The sequence below is a fragment of the Podarcis gaigeae genome (assembly GCF_964106915.1).
Source record: "Podarcis gaigeae genome assembly, chromosome: 1".
In the NCBI taxonomy this organism is placed as follows: Eukaryota; Metazoa; Chordata; class Lepidosauria; order Squamata; family Lacertidae; genus Podarcis; species Podarcis gaigeae.
Window position 1 is genome coordinate 74,487,705 of NC_139678.1, and position 24,685 is coordinate 74,512,389.

At 43.1% G+C, this 24,685-nt stretch overlaps 1 protein-coding gene across 2 annotated transcripts in view; it reads left to right on the forward strand.

Moving 5' to 3' along the window:
• Positions 1–16,137, forward strand: part of TH (tyrosine hydroxylase) — a 532,003-nt gene extending 515,866 nt beyond the window's left edge. Inside the window, exons 2-13 of one of the 2 annotated variants that reach the window (XM_083721940.1) lie at positions 386–1,598; positions 5,101–5,275; positions 5,904–5,992; positions 6,449–6,516; positions 8,149–8,199; positions 8,444–8,589; positions 10,191–10,326; positions 10,453–10,522; positions 10,686–10,742; positions 10,959–11,054; positions 11,206–11,339; positions 14,182–16,137. In XM_083721940.1, coding sequence (XP_083578066.1) covers positions 1,344–1,598; positions 5,101–5,275; positions 5,904–5,992; positions 6,449–6,516; positions 8,149–8,199; positions 8,444–8,589; positions 10,191–10,326; positions 10,453–10,522; positions 10,686–10,742; positions 10,959–11,054; positions 11,206–11,339; positions 14,182–14,341 — 1,437 coding nt within the window. In that variant the 5' untranslated portion in view covers positions 386–1,343 and the 3' untranslated portion in view covers positions 14,342–16,137. The remainder of the gene's footprint in view (positions 1–385; positions 1,599–5,100; positions 5,276–5,903; positions 5,993–6,448; positions 6,517–8,148; positions 8,200–8,443; positions 8,590–10,190; positions 10,327–10,452; positions 10,523–10,685; positions 10,743–10,958; positions 11,055–11,205; positions 11,340–14,181) is intronic. The other variant, XM_083721939.1, reaches the window with a different exon arrangement.
• The last annotated feature ends 8,548 nt before the right edge of the window (positions 16,138–24,685 follow it).

Genomic DNA, 24,685 nt, shown 5'->3' on the forward strand with positions numbered 1-24,685 from the left:
GGTCATTTTAAAAACTTGGCAGATTTTTTAAAAGCCCCCTTTGTTAGTCAAGCACATTTGCTGAAATGTAATGTGCTTGTTATTTATGAATGTTATAAATTAATTTCATTGTTGCTACTTTTTATACTTCCACGTAAACGTGTCTAGAATCCCAGTAAAAGGGGAAAAAAAGTGTGCCCATGGAGGTTATTTCTAAGAAACACAGATTATCATAATTTCTAATTATTTAAATGTATTTAAGGCATTTGTTGTTAAACTTGTGACGAACAGATTTCAACTCATTTCAGTCCAGAAAACATTCTCTTCTGGTTTTCAGAAACAACATTATTTCTTCTCTAATTCTTATGGGCACAAGAAAAGCTGTCCAACACTTCCCTTGTGTTAGATGCAAAATTCCAGCACCTGTAAGGCATTTTTTTTTCTAAGACTGTCATTTTTTAAAAAGCCTATTTAGGCATTCTTGTTGGTTTGTTTGATGGTTTCTAATGTTTATGTGCTGTGTTTCCATCCTATGGCAGCTCACAAGGGTTTATAATGAAATACAAGAAAAACAACAACAATCCACGTCAAATAAGAATAATAAACTTTCTAAAAAAGACACCATGGTAGTCTCTAATCATAGGTTAAAATGGTCTTAGAAGCAGGGAAATGTCTGTAAAAACAGGAAAAATGAGCACTGATGGGGGCAAGGCATGCCTCCCTCAGGAGAGTATTCCAAATTCTAGGTATCCTAGTAAAAAGACCCTGTCTCTGATGCACATCTGACAACAGGGAAACCCAGAGGGTGGCCTGTTTCTGAATACCAGTTGCTGGAAACCACAGGAGTCGAGAGTGATCTTGTGCTCAAACCTTGCTTGCTAAACTAGAAGTGCCATTGGCCTGGTTCAGCAGAGTCTTCTTACATTTTTTATGTTCAGGGCACAGCCACATTCTTACAGGTAGTGGTGATTCTTCTGATTCTCTGGTCCTAAACCGTTTAAGGCTTTTGAGGTCAAAATCGACATCTTAGGAAAGAAATTGGCAACCACTGTCATTTGCAGACTCTACTTAACATCCTGGCAGCCGCAGTTTGGAACCGTGGAAGTGTTATGAGTTGTCTTCAAGGACAGCCCGACACGTAGCACCTTCTGTTAATGTATCTAACACAAGATAGTTTGCGTATCTGATACTGACTAGTCTAATTCAAGAACACCCAGACTGGTAATGGCTGAGACAGACCTGAGGTTTTCCAAGTCTATTGCTACTGAGATGTGCTGGTTCTCTAAAAAGCCCTCCTTGGTTTGCACTCAGCTGACTTTTCAATCTAGTAAGTGATGTAGGCCACTTTCCTTGGCTGTTGTGGAATGAAGGTGTCTATTCCTTCCCCTTGTATTCTCCCTCAGTCCCCACAATTCATTGGCAGACGGCAGAGTCTCATTGAAGATGCCAGAAAGGAGAGAGAAGCTGCTGCAGCAGCTGCGGCTGCCGCCTCTGAGGCTGCTGAATCAACTGAAACCATTGTCTTTGAAGAGAAAGATGGCATGGCCATGCTGAACCTTTTGTTCACCCTCAAAGGAGCCAAGACTTCACTGCCATCCCGTGCGCTGAAAGTATTTGAGGTGAGCTGGTGAAGTTGCCTTTTTGGCTAAAGCAAAGGTGCACTTGTTTGGAGAAAAGGGACAGCCTGGTAGTTCATATATTTCTAGATACCAGACATTAGGTGGAATGTAGGGCTAGGTCTCAGTAGAATAAGTTATTGCCCAGAGCCATATCCACTAGTACCTGGATACTTGTTCACGTGTAGGAATCAGGAGTATGTCATGCAATACAAAATGTAGACCTATTGGTATCAGTGTGTGTCACTTCAGTGTGGCAACTTTGGTGGGAGGGGCCAGAAAAGGTGCACCCTCATGGCTTACAGTTCTCATGGAAGAAATTTACTAGGTTGTGGCAATAAGAAACTCTTATGGAGGTCAGGCCTTTTCAAGTCCTAGACCCTGTTTTTAAGGTATCTGGCTACCATCTGTCTAATGGAAGCCCCTGCTTGGGCTAGGTGGAAGTCCCACAATTCTTGGTTTAAACTGCTGGTTGGACATGCTCAGTGGTTCTGGAATCCCTTGAGCTAACTGCTTTCTGCTTCCTTGTCCAGCTCCAAACTCCAAAGGCTGTGAGTGGTGGATCTGTGGTCTTTCAGATGTTGTCCCATCACTCCTGACCATTGGCCATGCTGTGTGGGGATGATGGAAGTTGGACATCCGAGGGCCCACACATTCCTCATTTCTGGCCTTGCTGTTTTCCTGTATGTATCTTTCCCTGTCAGTTAGGATGGGGTTTTCCTAGTACCCACTTGCTCTCCTGTTCAACCAGCACTGAGTTTGCACACTTACATTCCCCCCAGTGTTGATCAAGTCAGAAACCACTTGCAATGTTGTGCAGACTGAGGAAATTGCTTTCAACCTGGGAGAAGACATATGACTGAGGAATCAAATGTTGATATGGCTGGATGTGGCCTAGAAGCTACCAGTTGGCTACCTTGGGTTTACATAGCTTGTTGTTCCACAGCAAATAATGAGATAGAGATTAAAATGAGGAGATGGTTTTATCAAATGGAACAGAAAATTAAATTATCAACAACCCTCAGACCCTTGTGTACCTTATATAAAAATCATTGGATGGAAATATGTTATGACTCCCACTTGATGAAGAGCTTGAGAGGTTTCAATTTCTACCAAAATCCTTAAGGCTCAGATCAGTGTGATATACAGGCAAGATGCAGTTCAAAGGCACAGCATGTGCTACACATGGCTAGACAAGTGAAGATATTAAACCAACAACGACATGCCCCCTGCAACCCAATTATTAAGGGATGGCAGCTTATCATGGCAAGTGAATCTGTTCCTTAAACTGGGCAAGCAACCTGACACTTCTCCTGAGGGCTTAACATGACCCATCTGTTCATGCCTGTGCTCGTATCTCCATGACCTAGGGCCTAGGCAATGCAGGGGGCATAACTGCCTACCCAGAGTCAGAGCAACAACCTCCCCTGGAGAGGCAGGAGTGGGCATGGTTTCTGACAACTTTGGAGGCTGAGCTGGTGGGACATTATGCAAAGTGGGTGAACTGGAACCGGACACAGATAAATCTGAGGACAGAGGTGTTGCTCATGCCTAGTGCCACTGAGACTGGTGGGGAGATGAAATGGGGGGGGGGACCCTTCAACTGGTATTCTCTCCAGTATCCTCTTTCTTGAGACCTTCCAATCTAGCCAGAGACTTCCCTAACCCATTGGATCCCTCACTGGGCTCCTCTGTAGGCCACCCCTCTTCTCCATCAGGGCTTGGCCAGCACCCCCGTGTAGGGCCCCTGATAGTGGGGAGAACTCAGTTGCTGTTTCCCTCATTCCCATGCAAGCTCAGAAATGCCACACCATAAGACAAGGTCCAATCTATCTAGATCGTTACCAAAGAATCCCAAACGTTTCCCAGCATGTGACTCCACAATTGAAATGTGTGCATATGCATTAGTGAGAAGCTTATTTTACAGTCAATTTAATACTATGAATAGCACCCACATACCCCAGGGAGAGAGACGGAGAGATCAGTTTGTGAAGTTGTGTGTGAACAAAGGACGGTGTTTGCTCCAAATGGCATTCACATCCTCCAGGGGAGATTTACATGAGTTGAGAAGCTCTCTTGGTTTATCATGACTACAAGAGCTTAAGAAAAGCAAACACCAATGCAGGCCAGACTTCCACTGTGAGAGATTCATTTCCCCGATCCCTCCGGCACTGCAGGTACAAGATATGAAAACAGACGGGTGTAATGACATTTGCCTCATGATGAAACAGGCTGTGGGGAGGCTGGTTTTCCTCTCCTGTTTTACATTACATACAACTCAAGCAAAGGTAATGCAATCAGATCTGTCAGATTAATGCTAAGGTATTGATTGTCATGGAGGGGCAACGTCCCAGGGATGCATTAGAAAACAAGCGGCTAAATTGAATTTGTCAGTGACATTGCCTTCTGTTCCCTTTTTGTCTATCTAGCTCTGCCTGAGTAAAAAATTCAGCCTTTCCCCTCCTGAATCTCTAAGGGGAAACTGGTTTAATTCTTTAAGAAGTGAAAATTATGCACCAGCTTTCAGCAAAGAAGGGAAAGATCTCAGATGCTATCAGTGACTTTATATTAAAGCCCACCAAGAGGGACCTTTAAAAAGAAATTCTGGATGTATCTCTTGTGTGTGGTTCTGGTTGATAGCTCTTGGGAGGCTGCTTAAAAAACAAAAAAATGAAGCTCTGGCAAGCCTGAAATCTGCCCCTCCCTAAATTAGGCAATAATGGATTGTGACATACATTGAATTGTGCTGGAGAATTGCTAAGTGGGGCAAATGATACTTAAGCCACACACCACCCACCACTTTCTCTCCACAACCCCCCCCCCCCATGTCGCTTACAAATCAGGGGAAATTGGTTCCATGGGGTTGTTTCAGTGGTGGCTTTGGGACCTTCCCAACATGTTTCTCCTAGAAATTGCCCCAATGCAGTGGTGACTTGCAGAAAAGTGGTATCTAAGGATTGAAGACATAAGATGGAGGAAGAATATCTTGTTCAAGCCATGATTTCACACTTCTTCATGCATTTAATATTCAGCACCTTGGCCAGAGCATAGCACAGAAGCTGATCAAAACCTGCACGGAAAAATTGGCTTCTTTCTTGGAATTATACAGGCTGCCATTTGCCTTGAAGATAGTCTGGTTCTAATGTTCTGTGGCTGTTCCATTGCTGTTTTAAGTTAATAAATTAATAATAGTATCTGTGTAATGCTATGTTGTCAAAGGCTCTTCCCACACTTTAGCTCAAAACTTACAGGAACCCTGTAAGCCAGGGGTAGCTAACCCCCAGATCAAGTCATATAAAAACAGGCATCTCCCGTCTAGATGAACAGAGGCTAACTGGGGGAAAGAGCCTTCTGAACTTCTTTCTCTCACTTGAAAATAGCCTGTTTATTGAAGTTGTTGCTCCTTTTATAATGTAGTGCTGAACTGATTTAAAAAATGGTGGGTGGGAAGTCTCCTTGCTGTTTTATTTTAATATATTGCTTTTCCTTCCCTGTCTCTCTAAAGACATTTGAAGCCAAAATTCATCACCTGGAAACGAGGCACAGTAAGAAACTGCGAGAGGGCTCTGTTGATCTGGAATACTTTGTGCGATGTGAACTCCACAGCTCTGATCTGAGCACCCTCATCAGTTCTCTCAAGAGGGTTTCAGAAGATGTTAGGAGCACAAAAGAAGACAAGTGTAAGGAACCTGTAAGCTTGGTTAACAAAGCACAAGGGAAGGATTTTTTCATATATAACTGCTATGGAGATAATCTCTAGAAAGGAAAAATGCCAAGGGCAAAACCTTTCTCCATGCATGTGTTTTTTAGACTGGTATTAGAAATAACTGGTGTATGCACCTTTGAATGTTGCAAATCTGTTAGAGGCAAGATGGTTAGGGTTAGGGTTAGGGTTAGGGTTAGGGTTAGAAACATCATGGTATATTTCTGACAACCTTACAGCACAAGTCTATGTGTGTTTACTCAAAAGTATTCAGTGGTGCTTATTCCAAGGTATATGTATATACAGGATTGAAGCCTTAGTTTAATATAATAGACCAACCAACCAACCAACCAACCAACCAACCAACCAACCAACCAACCGGCCCGTCCATTCAGCCACCTGGCTATCCAAATAACAGATAATTACTTGAAATTCTGTGTAACAATTTGAATAGTTTAGCTACTATTAGAATAGTTTATCTGGGAAAGGAAGGAAATTACCGGTACATACTGTATTTCCATTAGAAACCCCTTTTCTTATTCTTTCCTATAACAAGCTATTTTTTCTCTCACTTCCCTCCTCTTCCTCACCCTTTTGGATTTTAGTTCATTGGTTTCCAAGAAAAATCTCTGAGCTAGATAGATGTCACCATTTGGTCACCAAATTTGACCCTGATTTGGATCTGGATCACCCGGTGAGTGAATAACTCTTCTTTCCCAAATCCTCTTCCACATTTCCTCACTGCCTGAACTCACGTTAGCTGTCTCCTCGTGGGATAGCTTGGCTTGCTATGCTTCTGAATAGACTGAACAGAAATGCAAGCTGTCATTGCATTTCTAGCAAAACGGCTGCAGGCTTGCAGGTACATCTCATGCTCACCAGTTTAAAGCTTTAATAAATTAATTTGCACTCCAGCTTCTCAAGAAGATGAGAAGAATACATTGAGTTGACCTGGAAGTGCCTATTCACTCTAAGTAGAAAACATGGGAGGTGCTTTTTTATTTGTTTAAACAAAGTCGCAACTGATGGTGAATGCATCCTTGCCTGTCTAACCATGAACAACCTGTAATAAAAATTGTCCATTGTCAATATTACAACTGTTCAGTGCAAAAATGTGAGGTAACATTCTTGCTCTGTTCTTTCCTCCAAGGGATTCTCTGATCAAGTATATCGGCAACGAAGGAAAATGATAGCAGAAATTGCCTTCCACTATAAGCAGTAAGACTTGCTGCCTTGCATAGCCTCACCTGCTGAGACTTCCATGCATACACTTATTTATCTCTTTGCTCTCCATATTCTGCCCTTCCACACTCTTGGTTTTTCCCTTCCACTCTCCTGCTTCATGTTTTCAGTGCTTCATGGCTGCCAGTTCCATAGAGCTTTTGCAGTCATCCCTGAAAGGTCCATTGCAACACAGATAAGCAACCCAAGAAGTGAATTGTTGAACGCAACCATTTCAGTGATACATATGGTGTCTTCTTTGCCCCATGTCTGGGATGCTGCTGCTGAAACTATGCATTCTTGGCATTTGTTACGCATTCAGACTCAAATTAAAAGATTGTAATGAGGCTTCAGGGCTGGTTTCTCTTCTCAAAACCAAGAGGGATCCAGGACAGAATGGCAATTTAAATATTCTTTCCTTATTGTATTTGCAAAAAATAAAAATAAATAATCAGCTGCCCATTATTTGTATTTGTGATTTAGAATTTAAATATGTTTGCTACATTCATTTTATCTATTTATACAACATACCACCTATATTAATGTTTCCCCCATGCGATACGTAATGTGGAAACACCCAGGGCCACTCTGGAGACCTTTCACAAGGCAGAAGGCCACCACATTGTCCTTGGCCTAAATCTTCCCAATAACTTGGAGGTGGCCAAAAAACAGACCCAGATGGTACAAAACAGCTGCTTGAAATGAGATGAGTTTACATTTGAATTTGAAATGATGATAAAGCAAGGATGCTTTTGTAACAATCTTTACTTTCAAAAGGAGCCAGTATTTGAAATGGGGATATTGGACAGGGAGGACATGCTAGAGAGTGAAGGGAGCTTTATTTTGGTAAGGCATTTTGACAAGTTTGTTATTTTTCTCATATTTATATTATATCTGAAATGACAGCAAAGAGGGGGAGGATTCATTTATTTTTTTAAGGTTAGCTGATTCCCCTGATGACTGCACACTTTCTCCTCAACAGTATGGCATAGCGTACTTGTTTGAGCTTCCTGATTACACTTATATTAATACCAGTATTTCCAGCATTATTTCCAAGCGGGGCAACAGCTACCCTTTTATTGTCATTATCTATCACCCTTCAACAATCAAGGTGTTTTAAGTGTGCTAAAGGGTACTGAATTACCTTGTGCATCCTGAAGTGCCCCTTATAATCTAAATGGGGCAAGCTAATCTGCATCATGTGTGTTGGTGTTAGTCTGTTTCAGTGTCCTACAACCCTACTGTTCCTTACTATTCTATCTATACTCATACCTAGAAGTCTTACATTTCTCTGCAACCACAAGAGCTACTTGTTTTTAAAAGGAACTTTCAAAAGTCACAAAGATTTAGTCCGCAGATTTCTCCTCCTCCTAGACAGGGCCTGGTCTGCATTGTAAATTTGCACCACCTTGTGTCTGGGCTGGGACTTTGTGTGTTAGCTTTGTGGTTTAAATATTGTCTATCCTGTTCAAACCTTGCTTTGTCTCTTGGACATGCATTAGCTATATACTCCATCTCAGTTATAAGTGGGCAAAGGTTTAGCTTAAACATTATTGGCCCCTAATATTTGTTGCATTGCTATTTTGTCTCCCTTCTCCTTGTTCTTTTTCTTACTACTACCTATTATAGTGGTGACCCAATTCCTCGAGTGGAATACACAGCAGAAGAGATTACCACCTGGTGAGTATGAATGCACCTTTCCTAGCTTCTGCCAGATGCGGCACAAATCAGTAGACTCCCAGCTATATACCCCACAATTTCCATTGGGTCTTTGGGTGGCAACGTTCACTCACAGTCACTCTGGGTTAGTAAAACTGGTATTTTGCAGCTAAAATAGTTTTAACGGTTAGGAGAAGGATGGCAGACTAGATGTGCCTTTGGGCTGACCCAGCAGGGCTTTCCTTATGTTCTTATCATTCTGAAGGAAGGAGGTGTACAGCACACTGAAGAGTCTCTATCCCACTCATGCCTGCAAAGAACATCTGGATGCCTTCCATTTATTGGAGAGATACAGTGGCTACAGTGAAAATAATATCCCTCAGCTGGAGGATGTTTCCCAGTTCCTAAAAGGTGAGGACTCAAACAAGTTTTGCTTCTGAAGTGAAAAGGCTTTGCTCTTCACAATGACGAAGAGGGTTGGGAAAACCCTTTTCAGCTGGAGCTGAAATGAAACCTCTTGCAACCTGCAAGCATTCTGAAAAGGTTTGTGCAAGTAAAGGCTATAAACATGAGCACTGCTCATTATCCAGGGGCAAAGGCTACAAAATGATGTAATACATGGCTGTTTAAAGCATAATACCACTAGCATTAATTCATACAAACCTGGGGCTATAACTCAGCAGTAGAGCATGTGTTTTGCACACAGAAGAAGTTCCACTCTGGCATGTCCATTTTAATTTTGGTGCAGAATTTGCAGGTAAGATCACACCTTCTTGTTCAGAAGCCTAGGCCCAGAGCTCTCCCTCTATGCCCTCCAGGCATTTTCCTTAGGCCACTGTTCTCTCTCCACACACCCTGGCATTTTTTCTTATATAGTAAGCTTAGATACATAATTTTGTTTCTGCTAGATGCTTGTCTGCAGCATTTTCTAAAAGTGTCTGTTCCAGAAAAGTACCACTTCATGGCTTGGGGGCCCTGCCTCAAGTAGATCCTGCTTGACCTCAGGCAAGCCCCAGATCCCCCCATGGCACCCTGCCTTGACTCAAGGCAAATCCCAAGTTCATAAAATAATTTTTAAAATGGATTGGGGTCACTTATGAATACTGTCAATCAGTATATGCAGACCATCACACACAGAAAGGACTTGAAAGTGGACTCAAGGGAATTCCACATGTCTATAAGTATTCTTATGAACTTATAAGCACAAATTTGCAAAACATTAAAAAGCGTAATGGAAGAGTCCTGTGGAAATAGAAATATAATTTTGGCCAGATTTCTAAAATGAACAATTCCAACTAAAGCGTATCCATGGCAGTTTCTGCGGTGACTGATATCTTAGATAACTTGATGTTGCTTTAATTATTTATTATTAAAAATAATATCCCATCCTGCGTCTGACTCAGGGTAGAAAGCATGCAAATGATAAACACCTAAAAACTTCTAAAAAATGATTCTAGTACCGATGCAGGCTGGGAAAGTTCTCTACTTGTTCTTCTAACACAAAGTTAAAGGTAAAAGGTAAAGGTACCCCTGCCCGTACGGGCCAGTCTTGCCAGACTCTGGGGTTGTGCGCCCATCTCACTCAAGAGGCCAGGGGCCAGCGCTGTCCGGAGACACTTCCGGGTCACGTGGCCAGCGTGACATCGCTGCTCTGGCGAGCCAGAGCTGCACACGGAAACGCCGTTTACCTTCCCGCTAGAAAGCGGTCCCTATTTATCTACTTGCACCCGAGGGTGCTTTCGAACTGCTAGGTTGGCAGGCGCTGGGACCGAGCAACGGGAGCGCACCCCGCTGCGGGGATTCGAACCGCCGACCTTTCGATCGGCAAGCCCTAGGTGCTGAGGCTTTTACCCACAGTGCCACCCGCGTCCCTAACACAAAGTTGCACATACACAATTATTTATGAGCATTATTTAGTTTTTTTGAGTTCCTATACAGCCAGCGGTAGAAGCTCTATAAAATGTGGCTCAGATGCTACACTCGGCTACAAAGACTGGTTTGAACTATTTCAGAGAGAACTGGGTTCCAGCTCCGACCTGTAGCTGGTCTCCTGTCTGCTCGGGACTTCCTAGCCAGCTTGGCCTTCAGGGTGTTTCAATGTACACAGTACATCCGCCATGCCTCTTCTCCCATGCACTCTCCAGAGCCGTGAGTACTAGCTCTTGAATTGCCTCAAATCTATCATCATACTGTATTCTTGGACTTGGACGTGTTAATGTCTGGCTTGCTGCTTCAGACTCGGCTGTTAACTAAGTGTCTTTCTTCCAATGCCAGGGACTGCTGCCATGAGCTTCTGGGGCATGTACCAATGTTGGCAGACAAAACGTTTGCACAGTTCTCCCAGGTGAGCAAGAGGTGAAATGCCTTGTGTTTTAAGCACAGCCTATGCTTGACTAGATAGTGCATGGTATTGATTTAAGAGGAAACGTGCATAGCATTGCGCTGTAAATTGAGCAAGGTGGGTGATCAACTAAAGTCATTCATGAGATTATTCCTTTTGCTCCTAGGACATTGGACTTGCATCTTTGGGAGCAACGGATGAGGAGATTGAAAAACTTGCGACAGTAAGACCCTAATTCTGGATTTATTTATTTTAAAAAACCCTTTGCTTTCACTTTATCCAAATCTAGCTATATTTTCCTTAGTTATAACTGTATGAAATGCCCAGTGAAAGGAAAAGGTTCCATGTGGCCAGCTAATCTTGAATATGTATGGATTTAAAAGAGTCATTACAGATTTGAGTAACCAACTTCCTTTGGGATCCTGTTTTTATTTCCCAGCTTTACTGGTTCACAGTGGAGTTTGGCCTCTGCAAACAGAATGGAATCATCAAAGCCTATGGAGCTGGACTCCTCTCTTCTTACGGGGAGCTAGTTGTAAGTGCTCACCTATTCCTCCTAGCTAAATTGAAGCACACGGCTGCCTCTTAGCTTGTGCTCTCCTGTTCCATTGATTAGTCCTTTGTCACAGTAGTCACTTTAGGGGTTTTCCTGCAAGAAACTTTGGCATTTCCCTCCCTTCATTCAGCACTCTTTGTCGGATGAACCAGAGCTAAGGGACTTTGAGCCTGATTCTACTGCTGTGCAGCCCTATCAAGATCAAGCCTACCAACCAGTCTATTTTGTATCCGAGAGCTTCAGTGATGCCAAAGCAAAACTCAGGTAAGATATACCATTTTTTTCCGTCTATAAGATGCCCCCATGTATATTTTGGGGGACTCAAATTTAAGAAAATTGGGGTGTGTGTGAGATAATAATAATAATAATAATAATAATAATAATAATAATAATAATAATTTATTTATACCCTGCCCATCTGGCTGGGTTTCCCCAGCCACTCTGGGCTGCTTCCAACAAAATATTAAAATGCAATAGTGCTTCATATTTTAAAAGCTTCCTTAAACAGGGCTGCCTTCAGATGTCTCCTAAAAGTCTGGTACTTGTTTTGAGATGGCCCAGAGTTGATGAGCCTTTTGGGTGAGGATTGCCCAAGGTTGTTGAGCTGTTGTTTTTTTTTTGGGGGGGGTATGCCCAGGGTTGAAGAGCGTTTTTTTTTGGGGGGGGAATGCAGAAAGTCACTAACCCGACTAACAAATGCTGACAATCGCTCGCGTTGCCAAAAACAACATGCGCCTGCTCACTCACCAACAGCAGACACCAATAGCATGCCTGATTGTCGAAGTGGCAGCCAATCCAAAGCAACCCTTGACACAGCCACTAGTCACACACAAAATCACCGCTGATGAGCTCCTGCTCCCGGCTGCAACCAATCACCCGTCACCCCCATGCACTATCCGTGTATAAGACGAGTCCCGGTTTTTCACATGATTTTTGAGTAAAAAACCCCTCGTCTTATGCACAGAAAAGTACGGTAGTTGGGTAGATCAGCAGGGCAATGTGGTAGCCATACCTATATTCTACTGTTCTTGCTGCATGCCATTTATGATACATTTTCTTCTTAATCCAATATATGAACATTTTCTCTCACTCACGCACGCACTCACTCACTCATTCACACACACTTCTGGAAAAGCGTTAAAACTAAGGTTTTGCTGTGGATTGTTAAAAGGAAGTATAGATAAGTTACAGTGCAATCTCAGCATAGGTTTGGTGCATATATTCGGGGGGTACGTACATTAAAAAATTGCATCGTATTAGGGAAAATTGCATATAAAAATTAGGAGAAATTTGCTGGTGGCTTTTAAAAACTTGGCAAATTGCTGCAGATTGTAGGGAAAAAATTAAGAATGGGAAAATGAGAAATTTAGATAACTATTGCAGTCTCTAACTGCAATATGTCAAAACAGGAACAAAACACAACACTTCCAGGGAGCTGATAACACATTTGGGCAGCATAGCATTTAACCAGAGTTTGGAGGAAAGAAGCTCAGAGAAAAAGGTGAGCACAATTTCTGTCTATGAAGGGCAGGGGAGCCACTTGACAATATCAGCAGGGAAATGAGGGTGCAGGAAAAGATGAGCAGCCTCCCTGCTACTTCTCAATTGCCCCCTCTAGGAATCATTTCTCTCTTCAAAAAGGACTATTGGGGCACACTTACACACACTTTACTGCAATGATATTTCATTGTTGGCTGGGTTGTACAGCTAACTCTCACAATCTGACTCTTCTTAAGAGGATATTTACAACTAGAATACATGAAGAAAATCTGTTCAGAGGTCAAAGGCTCTAATATAGCAAGAACCAAAAATATGGGGAAAGGTGGGCATTTTCTTTCACTCCCCCCAGCTGAATGTCATTGAAAACACCACTAGAGGGTGTTCTAACACAAGCAATAGCAAATTCTTACAGCAAAACCTCCAACTCCTCTGCTGCAGCATGAGCTGTCCTGAGCTTGACCATACTTCATCGAATAAATCACATTCCTTCATGCACAAGGCATAAATGTCCAATAATACTCAGATGTATGCTCCTGGTACCTACCTCCAGCGGCTATTCTACTTTGCATTCTATTAACATACTTATTATTATTTGTTACATTTCTATCCCATTGTTTCCTTCACCATAGAACTCAAAAGAGTGAGATTCCTAGGTGGACTCTCATCCAAGGTCTGGTCAGACTCAGACCTGCTTAGCAAGTCTTCTGAAGAAGTTACCTTTAGACCATGCTCCAGGAATTACTTTGCTACGGTCCCCTGTAATGAATTAGCACAGGATAAACCAGCCTTTGGCATCCTAGTGCCCTGCAGATGTTTTGGAGTGCAACTCTCATTATTGACCTTCTGCTTTTCATACAGATGGTCCCAGGTTGAATCCTGGACATCACTAGACAGGACTGGGAAGGATTCCTGCCTGAAATTCTGGAGAGCTGCTGCCAATCAGCAGTGACAATATTGTGAGCTAGGTGGACCAGTGGTCTGATACAGCCACAACGACTTCCTACATTCCTAGACATTGTTTGAAATGTTGAGTATATCAGGGATAGAGAACCTGAAGCCCTAGAATGGCATACAACTCAACCATCCCAATAAAACCAGGACATGCTGCTTTTTTTGCACGAGAACATGGCGGCCATTTTGGGTACCATGATCTGTCCCCGCTAAAAGAACTTTTTCACAGCTGCGATCTTGCGTGGCACCCCAAAATGCACATATGAGAGCATAAAAGGTAAAGGTAAAGGTACCCCTGCCCGTATGGGCCAGTCTTGACAGACTCTAGGGTTGTGCGCCCATCTCACTCTATAGGCCGGGGGCCAGCGCTGTCCGCAGACACTTCCGGGTCACGTGACAGCATACCACCCCCCAAATTGCTTTTTTTCAGGGCCGCAATCTTGCATGGGTTACATGACTCACAGGAAAGTATGGTCCCAGAAGACAGTGTCCCGGATTTTTGCCTTGATGTGTTGGAGGTTGTGTGATGGTCATTGGAGTTCAATGACATCTGGAGGGCCAGGAGGTTCTCCATTTCTGCAGCATGTCTTCCGTTGCCCTTGAGTTCTAGCCTATCGAGGCCAGCCTCCTTTCATCTCTGCACTCTCTCTTGCAGGGCCTATGCAGCGCACATCAAGCGTCCCTTTTCTGTCAAGTATGACCCGTACACATACAGCATTGAGCTTCTGGACAACCCGCAGAAGATTCGCCACTCCCTGGAGATTGTGCGCGATGAGCTTCACTCATTAATCGACGCACTCAATGTTATCAGCTAACACACACGTTTCTTTGACCCTTTCCCTCCTTCATGCCAACGCCTGTTCCTGCAGCTGCCAAACTGGCTTCCTGCAGTGACTACCTGCCACTGCATCATTTGGGCCGCCCCGGTTTCTTTTAGGGTTTGTGTTGCTATCCATTGCCAGAGTAACGACAATGGTTTGTGTTTGCTGCCCATATGTTGGACAAGAGAGGCATACTTATTATTTAATGGCAATCTAGATTGAAGAAAAATAAAAGGAAATGGAATGTATCAATATATTGTATCAAACTAATCAGACTCGAAGCAGGCCCACTGGGGGAAAAATGAATAACTTCAGCCCAATGATTTCAGAGTGGGCCTATTCTGAGGATGACTTAGATGGATGCAAGCCAAACAGGACTTACTTCCTGATAAAAGTGCTTAGCGTGGCCTTTTAATTTTGCTAGAGAAGAATAAAAATATAATAAGAAAGAAGCAAAAACAAGAAGAGGAGAGGTATTGCTTTAACGGAATACCTACTCAAATAGAATTATTGGGTCACTGGAGAAGGCTTTCACTGTAACATGTCTGGCAATTTACTAGTTGCTAAAGTTCCCTACATTTCTTAGTACAAATCTGAGGCCTCTTTCCCCTGGCCCCGCTTACACTTCTGCTACATACCCAGTGACTTCAGAGAAAAACATTCCTTTATAGACTCACCATTATGCCAAGAAGCCTTCTAACCACATTTTTTAAGTGAATTCAGAGTCCAGACAGGTAGAAACCTCAGTATGCTGACCCAAAATCCAATTCTGATGGTAGGATGAGCTCTTAAAATTTCAATACGATGACTCAAAACAAGATCCAGAGCGCGACCACTATCTGATTGGAACAACCTTCTCACTGATCCTAATCCCTCAGTCTGGGAAAAATTCCTTCAGGATGAAACAAACCTTTGACTGGCTGCAATGCTCTGTACTCCAAATAGAGGCAAATCCTCTGGAACTCAGCATAGCCTATTGCCATGCAAGTGTGTGGAAAACTGAAGCATTGCCTTCTTAGTCCAAAATGGAATCCCACACCTAGCAGCAAATGCTACCATCTCCTAGGGATAACTGTATTGGTCCTGGTCAAGGTAGCAGGAAACAGGTAAGGGAGAAGGACCCTCCATTTTGAATGCGCTGATCTATTTCTGTGGAGCACTCCTTAGCAAGGTGATAGATATGTCTCCCATTTCTAGTCATGGGATATTGATAGATGTATCAAATAGCCTCCTTCCTTCTCTAGGCTTGGTAGGGAAATGCTCTGTCTTTGTCAGGATAGAAAGGAGTATCCTTTGTGGAAAAGCACCATGAAATTATTGCCAAAGTGGAAGAACATCTGGAGAGCATCAGCTACAATGGAAACGTAGGTAGATGATATCGCAAGGACACAATGCTCAAATGTATTGCTACTAGCTCTGCAGCCGGTGTAAGGTCTAATAGTTGCCATACATTGTTCCTACATTCAGGCACAATGCTGAAGATGTTTGAATCAAAACAGCCTGGAGAGATGAAGAGAGAATCAGGTCACTGGGTCAAATGCTTCACGTTTGAGAATGAGACTCAAGAGAAGAAACACATGAAACCTCCCTTTTCTGTCTGGCTTTGGTTTGCTCATGGTATTTGTGTGCACTAAAGCCTCAAGGAATGGATCTCACTGCTATTGCTCCTGCTGTGTGGGTGGATCTGTCTGTCTTGCTGCATAATGAAGATATTTATTTCTCAGTTTTGAGTCATGCTGCTGCTGAGAGGCTAGGTTTATTCATAATAAAGTTATATTTCTGGTCTAGCATCTTGGGTTTGTCTTCGTGATCTCTCCCCTTTTAAACAATGGCACTCTGCTTCCAGCCCTCTCTGTCTTGTTCCCTTATCACACATGCTGTATATCCAGTGAGTTCCTGTGAAAAGTTCAAGTGGTTTCCTGGCCACACATTTTAGAGGGATATAGCAGGTGATGACAGTATTGTAGATTGGTGCCAGTTATGTGACTTCCAAGCTGTTACATCACAACAGCTTAGCAGGGCGAGCAGGGAGGAAAGTGGCAAGGAAGTAAGACTTCAGTCCTGTTGTAGCTTTCACAGGGTGGGAAAAAACTCCCTCAAAGGAAGGTTCCACAGAACCGATGTACTGCCTTCCCCTTCATCTCTCCCACAGCAAATGTGCACAGTGTAGGGACATGATGAACCCATGTTAATAGACGAGAATTGACCTAGACCTTCATCCAGAACTTTCAGCAACAGAAGTTGATCCTTGAAAATAAGAGCGCTTTCCGTACTTTCCCCTGGTGTGTGTGTGTTTTACACTACACTTTTTTTTAAAGGTCAGCAATGTTGAGTCATTATTCTGGGGGGACAGAAGCAGAAGTGTCAGATTCTTATGAATTTTCTTTAAAAGAGATAAAGAAAGCAGGGAAGGTTAAAACACAGACAGGCAGGGAATTCCAAAGAGTAGATGCTGCCACACTAGAAGATCGATTTTTTGCAAGTGTGGAATGAGTATTGTGTGGCCTTTGTAATGGGGTCAGTTCAGTAGATTGAACTGGTTGAGTGGGCACATATGGGGTAAGATGAACCAGCCGATCAACAGGATCCAAGCTATTAAGGGCTTTATATACCAGCAGTAACACCTTAAAGTTAGCCCATAACAAATTAGCAAACAGTGCAGAGTTCTGAACAGAGGCGCTATAGGCTGACAGATTCTCACTCCTGCTGGCAACTGTGCTGCTACATTCTGCACTAACTGCAGCTCCCAGATCAAGCGCAAAGGAGGCCACACATAGAACCCCGCCTTTCTCAAAACATTCCTTTTTAACTCTGATTCTTGCTTCAGAACAGAAGAAAAGCCTTGCTGGACCGGGCTAAAGGCCCATCTAACCCAATATCCCATTCCCACAGTGGCCAACCAGATGCCTAAGGAAAGCCCACAAGGAGGACCTGAGTAAAACAACCCTCTTCCCACATATGATTCCTAGCAACTGGAATTCAGAGGCATATAGTCTCTGACAGTGGTGGTAGAAAATGGTCATCATTACTACAGGTAGCCTCAGATTTGTCTAATCCTCTTTTAAAGGCACCCAACTTGGTGGCCACCAACAGGAGCTGCTCATCAGGTGGAGTAGAAATGCTACTATAGCTTCCCAGTAGATGGGTCACTGTTGCTTATGGGGAGGAAGAGGAGGAGTGGCAAAGCCGTGGGAAGGACTGTGTGGTGAAATACATTGACTCTGGATTGGTTCCTCTGATGCATGCGCACTGTGGTAGCCTCCTTGCTGCTTCAGCTCTCCCCTCTTCCACCAAGTAAGCTTCTTGTGGGAGCGAATTCTATAGTTTAACTATACAGTGTGTGAAGAAGTGCTTTGTTTTTGTCAGTTCAGAATCTTCTATCAACCAGCTTCATTGGATGTCGTCTGAGTTCTAGTGTTATAAGAAAACTTTTCTCTATCACTTCCTCCAGGCCATGCATAATTTTATACAGTGTTTTTTTCTATAAATTGTTTAGGAGTACTCTCATTTTGACTCAAGAAAATCACCATTTTACAGTTCAAATCGGGGAAAATAAATACACTGCTTCACACATTAAACGCTCGCTTCCGTCTGAGACTCAGGAAACATTGTGAAAGGAAATGAGGCCGACATTGGAGGTGGTAACAACAAAACTGACCCATCACCATGTTTGATTCCAACTCCTACTTCACACATTAAACATTTGCTTCTGTCTGAGACTCAGGAAACACCGTGACAGGAAATGAGGCTGCCATCAGGGGTAGCAACGGAACTGACTATTCACTGTGCTGGAGAAGAATCTATCTATATCTATATCTATCTATCATCTATATCTATCTATCTATATCTATCTATCTATCTATCTATCTATCTATCTATCTATCTTCTATCTATCTATCATCTATCATCTATCTATCTATCTTTATCTATCTATCTATCTATCTATCTATCTATCATCTATCTATCTATCTATCTATCTATCTATCTATCTATCTATCATCTATCTCTATCTATCTATCATCTATCTATCTATCATCTATCTATCTATCTATCTATCATCTATCTATCTATCTATCTATCTATCTATCTATCTATCTATCTAATCTATCATCTATCTATCTATCTATCTATCTATCTATCTATCTATCTATGTCTATCTATCTATCTATCTATCTATCTATCTATCTATCTATCTATCATCTATCTATCTATCTATCTATCTATCTATCTATCATCTATCATCTATCTATCATCATCTATCTATCTGTTTCTTATCCCGTTAGATGCACAAAATGTTTAGGTATATGCATTTCCCTGAATTCCCCCAGAAAAAAGCACTGATTTTATATATTTCTATCATGTCTCCTCATACTTGTCTTTTCACTAAACTAGAAAGTCCTAAATGTTGTAAGTTTTCCTCACAGAGGAGTTGCTCCAGCCCTTTGATCATTTTTGTTGCCCTTTTCTGGAGATTTCCCAGCTTTCTTCTTCCGCTTTGCCCTTTCACCTCCTTTTTTCTCTGGACTGGGTATCTTGTTCAGCATCACGTGCTGGGGAGCAGTCCACCTCGCATAAGAGGCAGCTGCCTAGCTGCCTAGCATAAGAGGCAGCACCTACAGATTTGCAACAAAATCCAAAAGAGCACAATCAAATTAGAAGCTTAAGTGCAGCAGCATCCCAAAATATACTTACTTGGATGTAAAGTATTGAAATTGGTGTGATTTACTTCTGGGTAAATGTCTTTGTGACCAGAGCACTGATAGAAACTGGGATTTCACCCAAATATTGTCTAGATGTCTCGGAAGCGGTGGAAGATTACAACAGCAGGAGACCTGGGGCATGTTGTTCAAGGCTACCGGTAACTCCTGGGCACCCTTCCCTTCATTCTTATCAATGTTTAGAAGCAAGACTTGAAGCTGCTTGTTGGCACTTTGAAGTGGTCAATCCACAGTATTTTAAATCCTTAGCACTGTTACCTCTGACCCAGAGGGAGAGAGAGTTCAAGGTGGAAGCAGCACCAGAAAACCAACATTGGAGGGTAAAGGCCATGCAGGGGTGAAGGCATTTTCAAAGAGACAGCCTTCTCAGCCACAATATCTCTGTGTAGTAGTCAGCTATGTTTTACCCAGAGCAGACCTATTGAAACTAATGGACTAAACTCAATCACATCCATGAATTTCAGTGGGTCTACTCTGACTAATACTCTACATTTTCCAGCATGTGTAAGCTAAAACAAGGGTATCAATTAACAAATGCCCTGTATGCCATGAGGCAAGTGATGGCAGGCAGAAGGGAAGAAGGAGGAAATGTTCAGATTAGAGCTACCCTGGTGTAACATGGAACATACTATGATGTAAGGGACAAGACTTTCCGGGGGTGCTTCCTGAGAACTTGCTGCTTGAGGATTCATCATACAATGTCACTGATGACTGAGAATTCATTCTTATTTGTTTGCATGGCACTTACCATATTTTTTGCTCTATAAGACTCACTTTTTCCCTTCTAAAAAGTATGGGGAAATGTGTGTGCGTCTTATGGAGCGAATGCAAGCTGCACAGCTATCCCAGAAACCAGAACAGCAAGAGGGTTCACTGCTTTCGCTGCACAGCAATCCCTCTTGCTGTTCTGGCTTTTGGAATACTTTTTTTCTTGTTTTCCTCCTCCAAAAACTAGGCGCGTCTTATGGTCTGGTGCGTCTTATGGAGTGAAAAATACGGTATATGGTATTGTGTCAAGTCGTCCCACCATTTTTCTAGAAAAAGAGGTGCTGGAACTCACTATGAATGCCTTCCTTGTTCTCTTATAATGGCAGCCACCTGAGAGGTCCCGGAACTGAGTTCTGGTGAGCTCTGGATGGAAAAGTGCCCTGCATCCCACACTTTTCAGTGCATTTCCACATCACTTTCCTTATTTCAAAAAGTCAATTTTTAAAAAAGTGGGTTTGTTGCACAATAATGCCAAACGCACTTTAATTGCATGACCTAAATTTGCCGGTATACTATTGAGTCAAACCCACAAAATAGCCTAGAAGCAATGTGGGTGTCTGTTGTCAAATGCACCTTACATTTTGATGACTTCAGTTGTCCTCCAGTAACTTTCAAAAGTGCGTTTTTTGCTTACTCTGCAGAACAATTCTTTTTTTTAAAAAAAGCATCTCCCCAGATGCCACCCATAAGGTGAAGTTAAAGGATATTGGCAATCTACTGCATTAGTTTACAGCAGTGGCCAGTGAGATGGTTCTCTGATGGAAACTGGATTGATACCCCTTCTCACTTTGGGGGGGGGGAGAAGGTGGCACTGAGTGATTTGTACCATTGGTGGCTTACAAATCTCCCCTCCCTCAGATGATTGCAAGGGTCAACATACAGTCATACCTCGGGTTACAGATGCTACAGGTTGTGCATTTTTGGGTTGCGCCGAACCCAGAAGTACCGGAACAGGCTACTTCCGGGTTTCGGGCCCTGCACATGCGCCAAACCACAACCTGCACGTGCGCACACGCGGTGCTGCAGGTTGAGAACACTGTGGGTTGCAAACGTGCTTCCCACATGGATCACATTCGCAACCTGAGCGTCCACTGTATACCCCCTGAAACACAGCACCAAAGTGACTGTCCCCTGTTGATCACCTCTGAACATGGTGGCAAATTAGGGGAGGAATTTTAGTCTACCTTGGGAACCACTCAATGTCACAGAGGGGGAAAAAGCAGTGCACCCATCCTATCACACCCTAACCATGTCCATCTCCCTTGCTAGAATCCATCACGTCATAAATCTCTCTCCCCACCCACTCTGTCCTTGGCTCCTTCATTTCTGCATTCAAACATACCACTGTTCCCCATTAAAATAATAATAAAAAGAAATCCCTCAACCAAACCTTCCTCTACAACTGTGGCTCAGTGTCTACCCTACCCTTTATCTCCAAACTCTGCCTGGCCTTAGTAACAGATGAGAGTGAATAAACTGAAATCTGATCCAGATAAGATGGAGTTGCTTGGGTTTGTGAGCCAAGGAATCCAGGAGTGGTGGGTTGACCTATTTCTGAAAGGGTTACATTCCCCTTGAAATACAAGGTTCACAACTTGGGAGGCTCCTACATTTGGCCTTGCTCCTGGATGCTCAGGCAGCAGCTTTAGCTGATATATGTTACCTGCCTTTCTGGATGACAAGGATCTCACTGCTAGGTTGCATTGATTACTGAAGCATGATCTACGAATCCAGAAACTTCAGCTAGTCTACAATGTGCTGGTTCTTTTGTTCATTGGGTCCAAAAGCGCCAAACCTATTATCCAGCAAGAGATCCTTGGGCTGCTTTCTAAGTCTATCTAGAGTTTGAGACCAAGGGTGAGGAACCTCAAACTAGGAGCTGACTGTGGTCCTCCAATCCTTTCTATCCAACCTTTGGGATTCTCCCCAGGTCACACCGCTCTCCCAGACCACACCCCTCACTGGCACTCCTCCATTCCCTCCTCAAGTGCTTTTGCCTGAGTGGATTGCGTTCCTGAACTGTGAACTCTTGCTTGTCTAGGTGGAGAAGACAAGTATGCATATATGGGAACCTCAAAACTAATGCATGACTGCAAAGGAGCTGGGCCAAGGCATTTTGGCACTTGAGGCAAATCACAAAATGGCACGTGCTCCTGCCAGAGAACAGGGGTTAGCGAAGATCTACAACAGGCACAAGAAGAGAATAAAAATCTACACTGGGAACGAGGGCATAGAGGATACTAGTGGCACCTTCTATTCACCAAGAGGCTGCTGGAGAGGCAGTATGGGGGCAGAGCTGAGGAGGAGGAGGCAGGTCCAGCTTCCAAGGAGCATGTTGCAAGTTTTGTTGCCACCTAGGCAGTGGCAATGGGCAATGCATTCCTTTGAGGCTGGATCTGCTGCCTCTGTTGCCCAAGGGGTCGCCTCTCCTTGCCCCCTTGCCTCATGGGCACAGAGTCCTGGTACAGAGCTCCCAGGTACATTCCTTTCTCTACCCATTCTGGCTCCACCCACCACTGTCTCGCAGCCTCCAGAAGAAATTGAGCCTGGAAAAATGCTATCCATTCCTGCTCTAGACCAAACTCACTGTGACATCTCAGCCCTTTTGGGGGGAATTTCAATAAGCTTTTCAAAAAAGTCTTGGGAGGGAAGAGGGACGGAAGGAAGCAATAACTAAAATCAGCAAGGAGAAGTGAAATTTTGAACCATGGGCCTGAAACAAAGTGCATAACTACTTATTCTCTCTTCCACTTCCTTTCCTTTCTGTCACGCAGGATGACCAAGAAGTTGTAAATTTAGACTTCACACTTTCAGAAGTGAATTTGTACTGATGATAAACAGAGAAGAGATCCTTGACATTTGTCTCATTTATTATTAAATTTATACCCCACCTTTCCTCCAAGGAGCTTAAGGTGGCATATATGATTCCCCCTCCACATTTTATCTACACAACAACCCTGTGAGGTAGGTTAGGCTGAGAGACAGTGACTGACACGAGCTTGGTGGCTGAATGGGGTGTGAATCCAGGTCTCCCAGATCTTAGTTCAGCATTCTAACTACTACATCCCACACTGGCTCTCTTAAAGTGAGTAAAATTAATTTTATTGTGTGTGGGTTTTTTTTAAAAAAAACGTTTCCAACTTTATATGCAACCCAATAATTGAAGTCCTCTGTAAAAAATACAACATGAAAATAAAATCTAAAACAGATTAAAATCACCATCAGAGAAGAATGTTTGCTCCCTTTGGAGGTTGTAGAGATTTGTGTGCTGGTCTCCACTACAGCCTCCTCTCCAGCCTGCCTCTGGCTCCATCCCAATGACCTTTGTAATACTAACAGCTCTTATCAGAAGGATTTACACCTCGTTGTCTAGATACTTGACAAGTTCATAATCAAAGTCTACCTACCAGTTGTTGGGCGGCCTCTGAAAATCCTCATCTCTTGCTAAACTGCTCCAAATAATCCACTCAGGCAGGAATTGTTATTGCAACATGGCCTTGGGAGGCTCACACTTTAAACAGTGAGATGATGGAAGAGAGAAAAAGAAAGGCAAGGAGTTTCATTGCCCCTAAAGTGTTACCCTCCACTAACTTGATAATTACTCCGTGTAACAAAACAAAAGAGGAGGGGAGTCCTCCCCTGCCCTACAGAGGTTTAAAGGATATATCAAAGATCTTCATTCGAACAAACATATCCAACAGCTTTTGCATGTCTTTGAATCACTACACAAGCCTGCAAACTCTGGCTAGAGACCTTAATACAACCTTCCCTAACTTTGGACACATGCTAATGAAGTTCACCCCAACTGGTGACCATGCTGGCTAGGAATGATGGAGGTTGTACCCCAACAACCCATGGGGACTAAAGGTTAAAGGTAAAGGGACCCCTGACCATTTGGTCCAGTCGTGACTGACTCTGGGGTTGCGGCGCTCATCTTGCTTTATTGGCCGAGGGAGCCGGCGTATAGCTTCTGGGTCATGTGGCCAGCATGACTAAGCCACTTCTGGTGAACCAGAGCAGTGCATGGAAATGCCATTTACCTTCCCACCGGAGCGGTACCTATTTATCTACTTGAGTGGCATGCTTTTGAACTGCTAGGTTGGCAGGAGCTGGGACAGAGCAACAGGCGCTCACCCCGTCGCGGGGATTTGAACCACCGACCTTCTGATTGGGAAGCCCAAGGGGCTCAGTGGTTTAGACCACAGCGCCACCCACGTCCCTGGTTAGGGATAGCTTCTTAGCAGAACAGAGAAAGTGAATGCATGCATCTGTGAGTGACACTAGTTTTATTGTGTTGAATGTTACAGGTAATCACTGATATCCTAATGGCAGAATAACTACCCTCCCCTGTATTCAAAATAATAAAATGTGTGCTTCAGGGAACAGAACTGCTACAGGAGGTGGTAGGCTCTCCTTTGCTGGTATTTAACCATCATCAGATTTGTTTGAGGGGGGGAAGCTTTCTCTGGTTGCACTTTTCATTGTGCAGTTCATACATAAGTAGACATACCGGAAAGTCCTTCTAGTGCATTGTCATTAATTGTTTCCTTACAACATTCCCAAATTTTAGTCAGTTACCACTTACCATTATTCTTCTGCATTTAGAGAGCTGCTGCCGCTGCCTATATGTGCATATGCTTACTTTCAGCTGACTTTTTGATTTTATTACTTTTTTGTTTGTTTCTGTTGTTTTATAGTTTTATAGTTTATATTGATGTTTTTATTGCTCCAATTGCAATTTTGTACAGTGCATATTGCCTTGCTGTATTTTTTTTTTAAATGAAAGTGTGGTTTATAAACATTCAAATAAATAAGGTGTTATATTGCACACTCTAATCTGTATAGAAATCTT